The sequence below is a fragment of the Sesamum indicum genome, linkage group LG1, assembly GCF_026168435.1.
Source record: "Sesamum indicum cultivar Baizhima isolate 11 linkage group LG1, ASM2616843v1, whole genome shotgun sequence".
In the NCBI taxonomy this organism is placed as follows: domain Eukaryota; kingdom Viridiplantae; phylum Streptophyta; class Magnoliopsida; order Lamiales; family Pedaliaceae; genus Sesamum; species Sesamum indicum.
In genome coordinates this window covers 11,745,635-11,760,281 of record NC_142657.1, presented here as the reverse complement: position 1 = coordinate 11,760,281, position 14,647 = coordinate 11,745,635, and the positions used below count along the sequence as shown (strand labels likewise).

General features: G+C 34.6%; 1 protein-coding gene and 1 pseudogene across 4 annotated transcripts; both read right to left on the bottom strand.

Moving 5' to 3' along the window:
- Window positions 1-1,274: 1,274 nt before the first annotated feature.
- LOC105158908 (uncharacterized) lies at window positions 1,275-2,330 on the bottom strand (annotated as a pseudogene).
- Window positions 2,331-6,424: 4,094 nt separating this feature from the next.
- Window positions 6,425-12,358, bottom strand: MURE (ALBINO OR PALE-GREEN 13). Of its 4 annotated transcripts, none has more exons than XM_088884625.1 (6): window positions 10,420-12,348; window positions 9,549-9,665; window positions 8,778-8,953; window positions 7,824-7,969; window positions 6,995-7,185; window positions 6,425-6,820 (listed from the first exon to the last, which is right to left on the bottom strand). In XM_088884625.1, exons 1-5 carry the CDS (start codon window positions 12,248-12,250, stop codon window positions 7,167-7,169), a joined length of 2,289 nt encoding a protein of 762 aa, XP_088740751.1. In that variant the 5' UTR covers window positions 12,251-12,348; the 3' UTR covers window positions 6,425-6,820; window positions 6,995-7,166. The 4 variants fall into 4 exon arrangements, with proteins under 4 accessions (XP_088740751.1, XP_088740754.1, XP_088740757.1 ...); XM_088884628.1 differs by having other exon boundaries at window positions 6,425-6,817; XM_088884631.1 differs by having other exon boundaries at window positions 6,425-6,773.
- Between the last annotated feature and the right edge of the window lie 2,289 nt (window positions 12,359-14,647).

Sequence of the window (14,647 nt, the reverse complement as noted above, 5' to 3'; positions counted from 1 at the left end):
GGTACTCTTCCGGAGACCAATTGTAATGGAGAAAATTTATGATAAGCGGTAGGTCTAAGATGAATTAGAGCTACTGCATGCAAAATTGCATGCCCCCATGCCGATGAAGGCAATTTTGACCTCATCAATAAGGGTCTAGCTATTAATTATAACCATTTAATTAACGAATCTGCCAGGCCGTTTTGAGTATGTACATGAGCAACTGGATGCTCTACAACTATCCCAATTGATTGACAATAATCATTGAAGGATTTAGAAGTAAATTCTCGCGCATTATCTAACCTTATCCTTTTTATCAGGAAAATGAGCCCTCAATTTAATAATTTGGGCTAACAGTCTTGCAAAAGCAATATTTCGTGTTGACAACAAGCTTACATGTGACCAACGTGTTGATGCATCAATCAACACCATAAAGTATTTAAATGGCCCACATGACGGTGTTATTGGCCCGCATATGTCTTGTTGAATTCGTTCAAGAAACATAGGAGATTCTACATTCACTTTGTGATAGATGGCTTTGTAATTAATTTTTCAAGAGAACAAGCCGAATATATAAAATCACTTTTAACAAATAACTTCAGGTCCTTTAGTGGGTGTCCATGTGAATTTTCAATGATTTCATACATCATTGTTTTACCTGGGTGGCCAAGTCTATCATGCCACAAAGTAAAAATACTTTGATCAACTAACTTCAGGTTAGTGATACTATGTGTTTCAATGGAGCTTATCAATGTGCCATATAAACCAGAGGTATATGTTCTCATTCTTTCTAAAACTTGCTTTTGGCCAGTTTTATATGTTGTAAGGTACAGATATTCGATACCATTTTCATTCATGGTTTCAATATGAAAACCATTTTGTCGAATGTCCTTGAAACTCAATAAGTTCTTTTGTGATTTACTAGAATATAAGACATCATTGATATGTAATCTTGTTCCTTCAGGTAACAAGATTGTAGCTCTTCCGGAGCCTTCAATAAGATTACTAACTCCTGAAATAGTACTCACATTTGTTCTTATCATTAACAAACTTGAGAAAAAATTCTTGTTTCTCAAAATTGTATGCATAGTGGTACTGTCAACAAGACAATGCTCCTTGTCATTGAGATTTGTAATGGCTTGATCCATTCTATATAAATGAGATAGACATATAATAAGTAAAAGAAAACTTCATTCATAAAATATAAAAATATTACAAGATTAAAAGAAATACCCTAACAATGAAAGTAAAAATAACTGAATAATAGAAATATACTAATAATATTTGGGATAAATCTAATCAACAAGCATGTTGAAATCCTCTGTAATGTCACCAAACTGTAAGGGTAGCTCAGGGAGATTTTTATCATCATTTTCAATAGACTCAAAAAAATCTGAAGTATCCATGTGGGTATTGACTGAGATTCCAACCTCAACAAGATTAGTCTCGACATCTTTACCCTTTGCTTTCACAAAAGCCTGGTATAATTTGACCAAATATTGTGCCGTACGACAGGTACGGGACCAATGTCCAGACATCCCACATCTATGGCAAAGATCTCCATTTGTTGTTTTCTCTTGTTGATTCTTTGCCTTGTTCCCATTGTTCTTCTAAGTATTGGGATTAATCCATGTATTACGACGATCATTACCGCGACCACGACCACGACTATAAGAATGGCCCCATGGTGAGTCATGGTAACGACCACGCCCCTTTTGTGAAGAAGTAGCATTTGCTTCAGGCAATGCCGCTGAAATTTCAGAAAGTGGTTTGGAACCTGTGGGTCGGGTGTGATGGTTATTCAACAAAAGCTGATTATTTTCTTCTGCAACAAGCAGGCATGAAATCAACTCTGAATAGGTTTTGAACCCACGTTCCCTATACTGCTGCTGGAGTATAAGGTTGGATGCATGGAAAGTAGAAAATATTGTTTTCAACATTTGTTCATCCGTCACATCTTCTTCACATAACCTCAATTTTGATACAATTCGAAACATTTCAGAATTATATTCAGCAATCGTTTTGAAATCTTGCAGTCGCAATTGTATCCACTCATATCTTGCACGTGGTAAGATTACAGTCTTTTGATGGTCAAATCGATCTTTTAAACTTTTCCAGAGTTGGAAAGGACTTTTTACTGTTAAATATTGAGACTTCAGGCTCTCATAAAGATGGTGACAAAGCAAAATAATTGCTTTAGCACAGTCTTGCTCAGAAGCAATAGTATTTTCTTTTATTGTTTCTCCCAATTTGCTACTTGCCAAATGTAGTTCGGCATCAAGAACCCATGATAGATAGTTTTTTCCAGAAACATCAAGAGCAACGAAATTTAATTTTGTGCGATTGGCCATTAAGCTATAACAAGTTTAATATGCACTTTAGCATAATATTCAACATATACATAAAGTAAAATAATATGTATTACACATGATATAAAGTAAAAATGACATGAAACATTACTAACATTAACTTACATATAAGTAACCATGTAATTAGTATGAATTATTATGACATGCATATATACATGGAATTCAATATATTTAAGCTTGGCTTAAATCTTATAATGTTACAAATAGCAATTAAATGGTATTCATGCTAAAATTATTTTCTTAAAAAATAAATTTTGTTGCATATAAATATATTAGCAAAACATGCAAAATACATACATGGGCATATGAAACAAAACTATGTGGCTAAAGTAAGTTAATAAAATTAACTTCAAGTTAGTCATATTTTAATAACAATAGCTATACTATGTTATCGAAAAAATATTACGAAGCAAATAAATAAATGAAGAAGCATCGGGCTTCTTGATCAAGCCATTATCTCAAAACACTTCCGGTGGTGAGAAAATTAAACATTATACTTATCATCGCTTCAGGGATGATATTGCACATAATTGGTACAAAATATTTCATCTACTACTGAAGATGATTTTAACTCATTACTTACTTCAGGAAGTAATGAAGTTTTTTATAGAACACATCCACTTTAGGGGATTAAATCAAGAATTGTATGCTTGCTTCTGGAGACAATATCACATTCACTTTAGGGGATGAAATCGAGAATTTATATATATATATATAAGCAAAAAAATAATAAAAATTATACTAGAAAAAATAACATTCTACCTTGATCGATCGTAACGTAACTGTTGGGTGGAGAGCCCATAACATTATTGCAGAAATAATACACAAAAATATATAAGATATTAATAAGAAATTACATCAACATAAAGCAGCGGAAATAATCGATCAAACGAAGGCTCAAAGAGCCAGATCCATTTCTTAGGCTTTACTCACGATCACTAAGATCGGCAGCCTTAAGATAAAAGCCACGGTTGCATATGATTTTGGCACAAAACCCTTGCCACAAAGGCTATAACCCTCGATCACACAGATCTTCTTAGTACACGGTCACTGAGACCTTCAATCTCTCTATTTCACAAAGATTTGCACTGAGCTTATCAGAACAGTTCACTGTTATAAGATAGGAGAAGGAGTCTCCTATTTATAGGGCCGAGAGAAGAGATGGAGATGGAAGATAGGGATCACTTTCCATAAACCATCAGCTTGGTTTTGGAAGGAGACCATCGTTGCAAGAGGAAAGTGAATCACAAAGAGGGAATAGAGAGATGTGAGATATGAGAGAATATGAGGGTTAGGTAGAAAATAAGTAACCAATTCGAGTCGGGTCGGGTCGTGGGTCCGTTTGTGGATCGTGAGCTACGGCCAAACCGTAGCCATCCAAGTGGGTGTATTGGGCCTCCCTATTTTTTTTGGTCATGGGCCATAAATTTTCCAACATATTTCCCCTTGGACCAGGACCCAAAAAGAGCCAAGGCCCAAAGGGAAAAATTAAACGGATCTGGCAAACATCTTAGCCGATTTTTCCTGCAAAATAAAGATGTTAGTAATAAAATTTAACTTATGGTATTTCAAACACAAAGCATAGCACACAACATAATTAACTTTTGCACAAAGCATAGCACACAACATAATTAACTTTTGCACAAAGCAAGCACCAAGCAAATAGCGACGCTATAAACTCCTAGCCACCGAGGCTAAATCAAACAGCCACTCAGGCAAATTTACGTCATCAAGGCACACAAAGAACTCAACGAGCCACTTAGGCATTCACATACGGCCACTAAATCACAATCACACAGCCACATAGGCTAAAAATTACCACCAAAATAATGTCACAAAGACATACAACCACATAGGTTTATCGAGCCACTTAGGCTTGTTCATAAAACCACTAAGGTTCATTCATACATCCACTAAGGCTCAATTTAAAAAATATCCACACAGGCTCAATTTAAAAAAAAATTAGCCACTTAGGCATAAATCACAAAGACTAACAATATCCACAAATGAACATTACTTAATGCACTAAGCAATAATATCACTCACAACACAAGTGTACATAGCGATTATTTTCAGCAAAATGACAGAAAAATTCAGCAGTAAATATTGCATGAAAAACAGTCCAAAATTCACAGAGAATTACTAATCGAGAAAAACAAAGATGGTTAGATGTTACCGTGAGTCTTCAAGATCATAGCAACTGTGGCTCTGATACCACTGTTGGGTGGAGAGCCCATAACATTATTGCATAAATAATACACAAAAATATAAAAGATATTAATAAGAAATTCAATTAACATAAAGCAGCGGAAATAATCGATCAAACGAAGGCTCAGAGAGCCAAATCCATTTCTTAGGCTTTACTCACGATCACTAAGATCGGCAGCCTTAAGATAAAATCCACGGTTGCACACGATTTTGGCACAAAGCCCTTGCCATAAAGGCTATAACCCTCGATCACACAGATCTTCTTAGCACACGGTCACTGAGACCTTCAATCTCTCTATTTCACAAAGATTTGCACTGAGCTTATTGGAATAGTTCACTGTTATAAGATAGGAGAAGGAGTCTCCTATTTATAGGGCCGAGAGAAGAGATGGAGATGGAAGATAGGGATCACCTTCCATAAACCATCAGCTTGGTTTTGGAAGGAGACCATCGTTGCAAGAGGAAAGTGAGTCACAGAGAAGGAATAGAGAGATGTGAGATATGAGAGAATATGAGGGTTAGGTAGAAAATAAGTAACCAATCCGAGTCGGGTCGGGTCGTGGGTCGGTTTGTGGGTCGTGGGCTCCGGCCAAACCGTAGCCATCCAAGTGGGGGTATCGGGCCTCCCTATTTTTTTTGGTCATGGGCCATAAATTTTCCAACAGTAACGTCGTGTTGATAACGTGTTATAACTTTAGAGAAATTATAAGTTTATTAGCCTATCACTCCTAATAAAATATAATGAAAATAATATATGTATTTCTCCAAATCACTTTCTTATTCTCTCCAAAAATCCATCTACAAATGAAATACATGGTGGTATTAAAAATGAATACAGTAAAACCTCTAAATTAATAACCTTGGGACCATGAAATTTTATTAATTTAGAGAGATATTAATTTATTGATAAATTAATATTTTATTAATTAAAAGAAAGACTTTTTAAATTCAGCAAATTTAGTACATATGTACTGAAAATAAATGAATTCATATATGTTTCATTAATTATATTCATGCATTAATCAATTTTTTTGTAACTAATTAAATATATTCATGTATAATATCAATTCATTTTATACAATTAACTATTATATTCATAGACGCGTGTATCAATTTATTGAAATTATTAAACATACATGTTTACATTAATTCGTTGCACTTAAATAACTATTGTAACCAATTAAATATATTCATGTTACACCCAACCATATCTTCTCATCTAAAAGGCATCGCAAAATCATCTATGAATGATCCAATGCGTAAAGCATTACAGACTTCATAATTGAGCAAATTACCATAATATTTATAATTATAATATTTATGAATTATTAATTTAGAGTTTTAATGGGACCTAATATTTATAAAGGAATTTTTTGAAAAATTATTATCTTATTATCTTATCGAATTTGATGATTTTTTACAAATGCCCAAATCGGGATCAGAAAATGTTATTATTTTATAGAGTGTATTAATTTATAGAGTATTAATTTATAGAGGTTTTACTGTATCAAGAGGCGTATGCATTTATATATACATATTATATATTATAGTTAATTTATTTTCAAGTAATTCTTTTCTGAAAATGTTATGATGCTAAGTCTCAATCAAAATGGCAATACGATACCTAAATATGTTTGAATGAATTTATAATTTTTCAAAAAATATTTTATAAAATATTTAGTATTTAAAAAAAAAATCCCAAGTAGATTGTACAAGAATTTATAAAATTCAAAAACAAAAATGGTCAGGATTTACTAACTTTTTCGAAAATTAAAAGATTTTCATGATCACATTTCGGAATCTTTTAAATAAATTTAGTCGAAAGCCCTCAAGCTCTTGATTTCCAACCATGAATATATATTAATAAATTTAACAAGAAAAATGATATTTATTTTTTTCAACTATCATTCATAACTCCTTCCAATCAGGAACTAATGAACTATGATTGAAGTTGTGCACAAAAGTTATGCTTTCCTCCTACTTTATTACATAATAATTTGAAAGACAGCCCTTATACTGAAGTTTCTTGATTTTAATCTTGCTCAGATACAACATTCAAAATGCTGATCTACAGGCCCTTCAACACATCATTGGGATATAAAGACAGATTCCTCACTACAACAATTTACATCATAAATTCATGATACACTTTCTTACAAAATTGTAGCTTCTCAGACTGCGGATGAGGAGAGGTTTATGCAACGGCAAGACGTCCTTCTGCAGAGAAAGACAGAAATAGGTTTATGCAACGGCAAGACGTCCTTCTGCAGAGAAAGACAGAAATAAGCACAGGTACTCGGCAGTAAGCCTAGATTTTATACATTCCATGTCAAAAGAGCAAATTTTAGGCTTGATGATGACTCCCATTTCGTAAAATGAGACTGAACTCGGGATTTGTATCAAGAAGATATGTTGTTGTTATGTTGTATATGACATACTCATTCACAGCTTGAGGTGAGAAATGCCCCTTCTAAGTTGGAGTACTCAGACTTCTCCAATATGAGATTGTGCAGGCACAGATGCTCTTGTTGGAAGTACAATGAATTGATGCTGCCGTGATGGCCACCTCCTTTCCTAGTCTCGATAATTTTCTGTGTTGCTGGTAATAGGCTAATGACTCTCGGGCAACCTGTTACAGCATACATGCAGGGCGTCCAGCATTCAGCACTGGCTCACAACAAACACATACGCACACACACAAACATATATGTTCAAGGAACAATGGAACTAGGATTTATAGAAAATCGAAATCAATTGATATTCAACTCAAAATTGATCAGTAAAAGCTCGTTTGAGCTTGGGTTGTTAAATATTTCAAACCAAAGCTTGAACACAATTTTTTTCTTCAAGTAGCCTCAGTTAGTGAAAGAAAAACGAAATATGTTTCGAAAAATCAAGTTACTGGAGCTTTGCTCATGTTTGGTTCTAGTAAGGCTTATTAGTTTGATTTGGTTCACAATCAAAGCAAATTGAAAAACAATTGTTTAGAACTCAATAAAATTTCAAACAAGTTTGGAACAATCGAATCACTCAATTCTTTTAATGGAACCACAAATCCAGATTCCATTGCTGTTAACTACTTGTTTTACTGATAGCATTTTTCACATATTTGAACATTAACCTATCAAGTTCATTCCATGATCCAGACATCACACAGAAATGATTTTAAACTTGATGTTTCTGCTTGATAGGTGAATCAGAAGGGAAAACTTATCCTCTAAGAAGATTGATATTCATAAAGAAGCGATATATTACTGGACAACATACCGCCAAGGGAATTCGCTTGTGTCAATTCCAGCTTGGTGAAGCTCATCTACATACTGCAGTGCTTCTCGGCATTCCTCCCTATCATCAAAGAACTCCTTCTTGTCACCTTCTATTTGGTATGTTTCATGTCCTTTACCAGCAACCACCTGTGGCAATTATCAGACATGCATTCAGGAAAAAGGATATGCATGAAGGACTTTCACATTCCAAGAATTCAACTTAAAGCTACAGATAGATCAAAAGCAGCGCTGCATATTCCTCTCACACATCTCAATATCCAAACAAGAACTGGCAACAAAAACTAAATCAGCAACTTTCCTTTGGAGTTCACGCATGCATCTTCAAAGACATTTCTGTAACTTGCTTTTTATCCTGTGCCATTAAGGCATGCCTCAAATGACCTCCTAACAACTTCTATGCGATCCATAAAAGCATACACTAGTATTTTGAATAATAGGTGAAACACAGACACTCAAGGTCTGCACCTTTTTCTTTTTTTCTAATTTGTCCATCAAATTGAGACTTAAACCTCATTCATGCATTCCGATTAAGATGCGCCATCACTCACTAGTGTCAATTGAGAAACTGTCTGACCTAAAAATCTTATGATGGACCTTAATCTTTTTTAACTTTAATCATCTCCTAAAAGCATTTCTATCAATTAAGATCAGAGAGGTATACAAAGGTTCATGTCGTATGCTACGAAGAGTTCATCTTGTCCAGTAAACTAGAGTACCTCGCTTCCATCTCTAACCTTCAACATGATGCTCAAGATACAATCTCTTTTCTGGCCACATACATATTTGCTCATACAAGACATTGGAATTTGCAGGAGAAAAGAATTGAATGGATTAACAAGTTTTTTCCATGGATGAGCGCAGAACCTAATTGCCCCTAAACGTTCGTGCAGAATATGCAATTGAATGAGTGCAACATAATAGACCATGAACTTACAACCATATCGCCCTCCTCGGCCATGGCTACAGCACATCTTACAGCTACCCGTCTAATATCATGAAGAAATAATCTATGACCATTAGGAAGAGGTGGATAGTAATCATTTTCTCCATGTTTCAAGTAATCTTGCATCGTCCATCCTACTCCAGCGAGCATGTCATCCAAGATGTCCACTAGTAACAGATCGGCCAGCATCACAAAGATAAAACATAAAATTACACACAGATACATGAAAGAAAGTTGGGGTAAAAGAGAGAGAGAAGAAAAAATAGCCTTGCAACATTTTAAACATCACTTCGTGAATTAACTCATTAACTAGTTTACTGATTTTCTTGGAAGACTTGGACATCCCCTGCATGGTTAACTAAAGGCAAATTTTCATCTTCTTAATGAATAATAGACAATCGGCAGTCAAGAATACTTATTGATCACTATAAATGTATGAATCTACAAATTAAGTAAAAAGAAAATTTGTTCCTGCCTATACATTCTGGGATTTTCAACTCCCTTGTCCACAAATTATGTTTGCTCATATACCAGAAGGGCAGGGAGTGGGATTACACAAAGAGCCCATTCTGGCATGAGTCTATTGACCCAAATAATTCTTCTTTCTTTTGAAAGTATATGCTACCCTCTCAAGACTATTTTTCATGCAAATATCACTATATGTTTCACAGAGCAAGTCCTGAAGAAATTTTACTAAAAAGCATGCACCAAATTGTACGGAATAATGTTGTTACCAGTAGCAAATATATCTCAATTACTTACAAGGATCTTCATTCTTCGGATTGTCTGATGTCAAGATAGTCACATCACTCTTATCTGTTGCTATCTTTGTCATCATAGGTCTCTTCCCTCTATCACTCTCACCAACACAACCAAACACTTCAAACAATGTGAAGAATTGGGTCAGAAACAGTGATCAATATGTCCACAGAAACTGCAGCTGTATATATCAGCAAAAGTCAAGGTTTCGAGTTTCATGCTTCAGCACAGGCTTCTTGTGTCACAACAGTAATAATCCCAATAAAAGCCAGATGTCACAATTGGAAGTTAGGGAAAAAGGGTTCCAAAAAGGGACCGATACTATGTGAAGCTGAAATGCTTGCAATGAGAGGTCCATTTTATGATGTCGTACTGTTTTCTGTTCCTTATGCCAGTATCAGTAAAACTTCTAACATTTAACATAAGTTCAACTCAACCTGAAGATTCAAAATTTAGAGAAAACTGTTTATGGAAGATTCTGGACTATTGCATTATCTTGTACCTGGGTTAAAATGACAAGATATAATATTCATATTAGCTTCATTCTGAAGCTCTGATCAAAATTTTCTTGCATGCAATGGAGCATGAAACATTTAGTTAAATGATCTAGAAGAATTGTGAATAATTTCCAGCATTACTTCCATGAAATGCTCTGAAATTTTAGCTCATGAACTCCAAACATCATCAACTCTTCCTCTAAAAAATCCTAAAGGTGTAGGTAGCTTAAAACCACAGTCAATGGCATACCTTTCAATTTCATGATCACTAGCCAGGTAAAGAATTATTGTAAAAAATAACAGAGAATACTTTCAGATAATGGTGCAAAACATAAACTTGATCCAGTTACACAAAAAGGAGAGATTGAAGACCATACCACTGATAATCCTCCTCGGTGCAAGTTCTCTCACATAATCAAGGAGTCTAGATAATCCATCAGGCGTATGCGCATAGTCCACAATAACTCCAAAAGCTTGTTCCTCGTCAATCAACTCACACCTGCCTGGTACTGCATCGACCTCTTCAATTCCTCTAACAATGTCCTCCAAAGGTGCCCCAACTGCAATTCCAACAGCAACAGCTGCAAGAATGTTGTAAATATTATGCCTCCCAAGTAGCCCTGACGAAATTTCCAGTATACCTTGAGGCGTGTTGACCAAAACCTGAGTCTCAAACAGAGATAATTCAAATCTCAAAGGATGAACATCAGCATTCTTGTTCTCCATTGCAAAGGTAACAACAGGTACATTGGGGTTCCCCTGTGCAATAAAGAACGCTGCATTTGGATCATCAATGTTCACAATTTTGCGATGCCGTGCTGGATCTACCATCCTTGAGAAAAGCTTAGCCTTTGCATCCCGATACTCCTCCTCGGTCCCATGAAAATCCAAATGATCCCTCGTCAAATTCGTGAAAACTGCAATATCAAAGTCAACCTCATCACACCTTCCCAATGCCAACTCATGAGAAGAAGCCTCCATGACCAACGCCTCTGTGCCATTGTGCACCATCTTCGCCATCAATTTTTGAACCAAAACTGCATCTGGAGATGTCTTAGTTGATTCCAAGTTGTTATCCCCATGAACATAATATGCAACGGTACTCATCATCCCAGTCCTCAAACCCATCGCTTCATACATCCCTTTTATCAAAAATGCAGTTGTCGTCTTCCCATTTGTCCCTGTGATACCAATCACCGACATGCTTCTAGAAGGATGCCTAAAAAAGGAAGCTGCTAATGCAGCCAGAACCATATTTGTATCCTCTACAATGACCAAGGCCTTGCATCCCAACGTAGCCTCTATATCAATCTCCTTACTGGCCACAACCGCAACAGCACCTCTCTTATCTGCCTCAGATAAATACAAATGCCCATCAGTATTCCTCCCCACACAACACACAAACAAATCGCCGCTCTCAACAACACGAGAATCATGCGAAATCCCACTGATTTCCACCTCTAAGTTTCCATAAACCGATATAGGAACCACTTTGCTTTCATCTAACAGCTCAGCTAAGCTCATTTTGAACTTGGGCTCAACAATCCTAGCCTTGGTTTTTCCAAACTCATCAAAATCAATGTCAAACGAGTTTGAAAAATCAACATCACTCACCTCAAAGTCGGACTTTTCATCACTTCCCTCTTCACCCTCATCATCTGAAATCTGAGTCAACCCATGAAGCTCTTTAATTTCCTCCAAATCAACCACCTCTTCAGGCTCCAACTCATCAACACTCTCAATTTCGGGCTCGGGCTTCTTATTCGGGCGTGGTTTAATTAACCCCTGCTTGATAAATTCTTGGCGTTTCAAGGCAATGGCTTTGTCAATTTCTCCAAAAAGATCGTCCCCGGCGTCATCATCGTTTACAGAAACAGGAACGTCCTCGGTTTCCTCGAGGGCTTTGATGAAAATGGGCTGGTCTTTCTTGTATTCTTCTTCTTGAATCTTGCGAGCCCGGGCTGCCTGGCGCTGAATTTGCTGGAACTTGTTGACACCATGCATGGAGTCCTCCGGAGCTTCAGGGGGGTCGTCGTCCGCTGGGGTTGGATAGTATTTTCCATCAGGACCTATGGCGGATAAGGCGGTCGTAGTGGAAAGAAGGGGTGGCTTCAAGAGGCAGTTGAATGAGGTGGGTCTGAACTTGGGGTGGAAAGAGATGGGTGGTGGTGGAGGGAATGGTGGGAGAGAGAGAAAAGCAAGAGGCATACTTACTCTGTGTGTGTGTGTGTGTGTGAGAGAGAGAGAGAGAGGGTTTAGCTTTAGCAGTGGAAAGGATAGAGGGAAGGGGGTTTAGGAAGGGATGACGAGGATGTCAGCCAACAGATCAACGACGTCGTTTGATTGATATGTTTTTACAATGGCTTCATCTTATCTTTAATAAAATTGTACGCAATCATATATATACTGCAATATTCATATCTCCATGGGACAACCAGCCTTAATTCAATTAACAAATTAAAATTTTATAATTTTAAGATTATAAATTTTAATTTATATAATATTTAATATTCGACTTTAATATGTGTTTTTAAATAAAAACATTTGATATTATTATAATTAATTTATTTAAAAAACAACAATTTGATTGTTTTCGCTTTAAAAGAAATTCAAATCTCAATGCAGAATGGGGAATTTGTACTATGAGATAAAAATCCATTTCAATTTGAACTTATTTACATTAATATATATATATATATACACCTTATTGTCTTAATCAATACTAATATAAAAAAAGAAAATTCTCTATATTCATAAATTACGATTAATAACACTATCACGCCATTTTTTTGCGATAAAAAATGCTCTTCAACTGATAAAATAACTAACTTATTCAAAATTTTCAAATTTACTCTAACTAATAAATTAGTTTTTGATCTTTTTTTTATTTAATGAAATGTATTAATTTATATATTTTACTCTTGTTTATATAGAAAAATGCAATTTTGGTCCGATTTTTTTTTAAGAATGGTGGCACTTTTGATCCGGTGTCATTCTAAAATAGTAGTTATAGACAATATTTTTCAAAAAATATCAATTTTAGTACAATTTACCCAAATTTGGGCAGAATTCATCATGTGAACCACACGTGAACTCAAAAATTGAGAATTTTTGTGGATTAAAATAATTTAATCTCTCTTAAATGACAATAATGATAGGGCTAAATCCCTCGATAGCCTATCCCCTTCCCACCCCCCACCAGATCCCGCCGCGCCCCTCCTCCCCCCAACCACCGACCCCTGTAGAGGGGGAGATGGAAAGGGCAAAGAGAAGTCGCCTGCACCTCGACTTGAAGTCGCCTAGATCCAAGAATCGAGGGCGATGCGTTGCCCAAATCCAGACATTAGGGGTGACGGCATGGGGTGGTGGGCGTCATCGCTGCCTTTCTCTTTTTAATTAGTTTTTTAATTAATTTAATATAAATAATTAAAAGAGTATAAAAAATTAATTTTAAAAAAGTTTAAGAAAAGAATTTTACAATAAAGTTATTTATAAGAAAGTTAAGAAATTTAATTTAATTCTTTTAAATGAAAAAAGTATTAATATTTTATTTTGGATATATATATTAAAACTTTAATTAAATATTTTCTATTATAAATTATATAATTTATTAAATATATTCTAACTAAATTATAATTTAAATCAATCTTTTCCTTGAGGGCCTGCTGGTCCTCTATTATTTGGGGAACGTTTGTCTGTGGGATGTCCACAAAATTTTATAAATAATTAAGAGATTAATCGATAATTGTTAAGAAATTTAGATTTAATTATAAATAAATGATAGGGTGAAAAGGAAATATATTAAAATTTAAATAAAATAAATTGAAGCTCATTATAATATTTGAAAGCAAATTATATTAATTAAGAAATAAAGTATGAAGTGATGGGAATATTTTAAAATATTTAAAAATTGAGGAAAAAAATAAAAAATAAAATAATTGAGAAAGAGGGGTGGGAGCCACCCCACCACCTCACCATTAATATATATGTGTGTGTCACATACACATAAATCATAAATGGCAATTTATAAACACAATTACACCAGCATATAAAATTGAAATTTTTTCTGTGAGGACGAAGAACATAGGTAAGAAAATTTGTTTTAAAATTTATATTAATTTACAGAATATATTATTTAATTAGTACATTTACTAAATGTAGTTTATATCGACGATCTGTTTAATCGAAAAATTTTATAAGTTTGACTATTTAAATTAGTATTGAATTAAATATGACATTTGATTTAAGAATGCTTAATTGGGTAGTTAAATTACTAGATTTTGTCAGATTTAATCTTATTATAATTAATTTACTCAATTTCGTCTGGCCTACTGACCAAATACTTAATTATATGTATTGGTGTTTAATTAAATTCTATAGTAGGGAGTAAATGATAGAAAATTTATATTAATATTCGGGAATTATATTTAAAAAATATTAAAAAATTATATTTGAGAAATATTATGGTTATTAGAGAGAAAATAAGATGCTTGTGATAATTCAATTTAGGGATGTTATTAAGAACGATAGTTATAAAGATATATGGGTTTTATAAAATGAATTTTTATGAGTTAGTCGATAAAATATGTATCTAAGAAGCGTAGA

Excerpts from the sequence above, each read along its gene's own strand:
- MURE (XM_088884625.1), bottom strand. The coding sequence starts at position 12,250 with ATGCCTCTTGCTTTTCTCTCTCTCCCACCATTCCCTCCACCACCACCC. Across the intron at positions 8,954-9,548 it reads TCCGAAGAATGAAGATCCTT|TGGACATCTTGGATGACATG; the intron begins GTAAGTAATTGA and ends ATCTGTTACTAG. Across the intron at positions 7,970-8,777 it reads CCGAGGAGGGCGATATGGTT|GTGGTTGCTGGTAAAGGACA; the intron begins GTAAGTTCATGG and ends TAATTGCCACAG.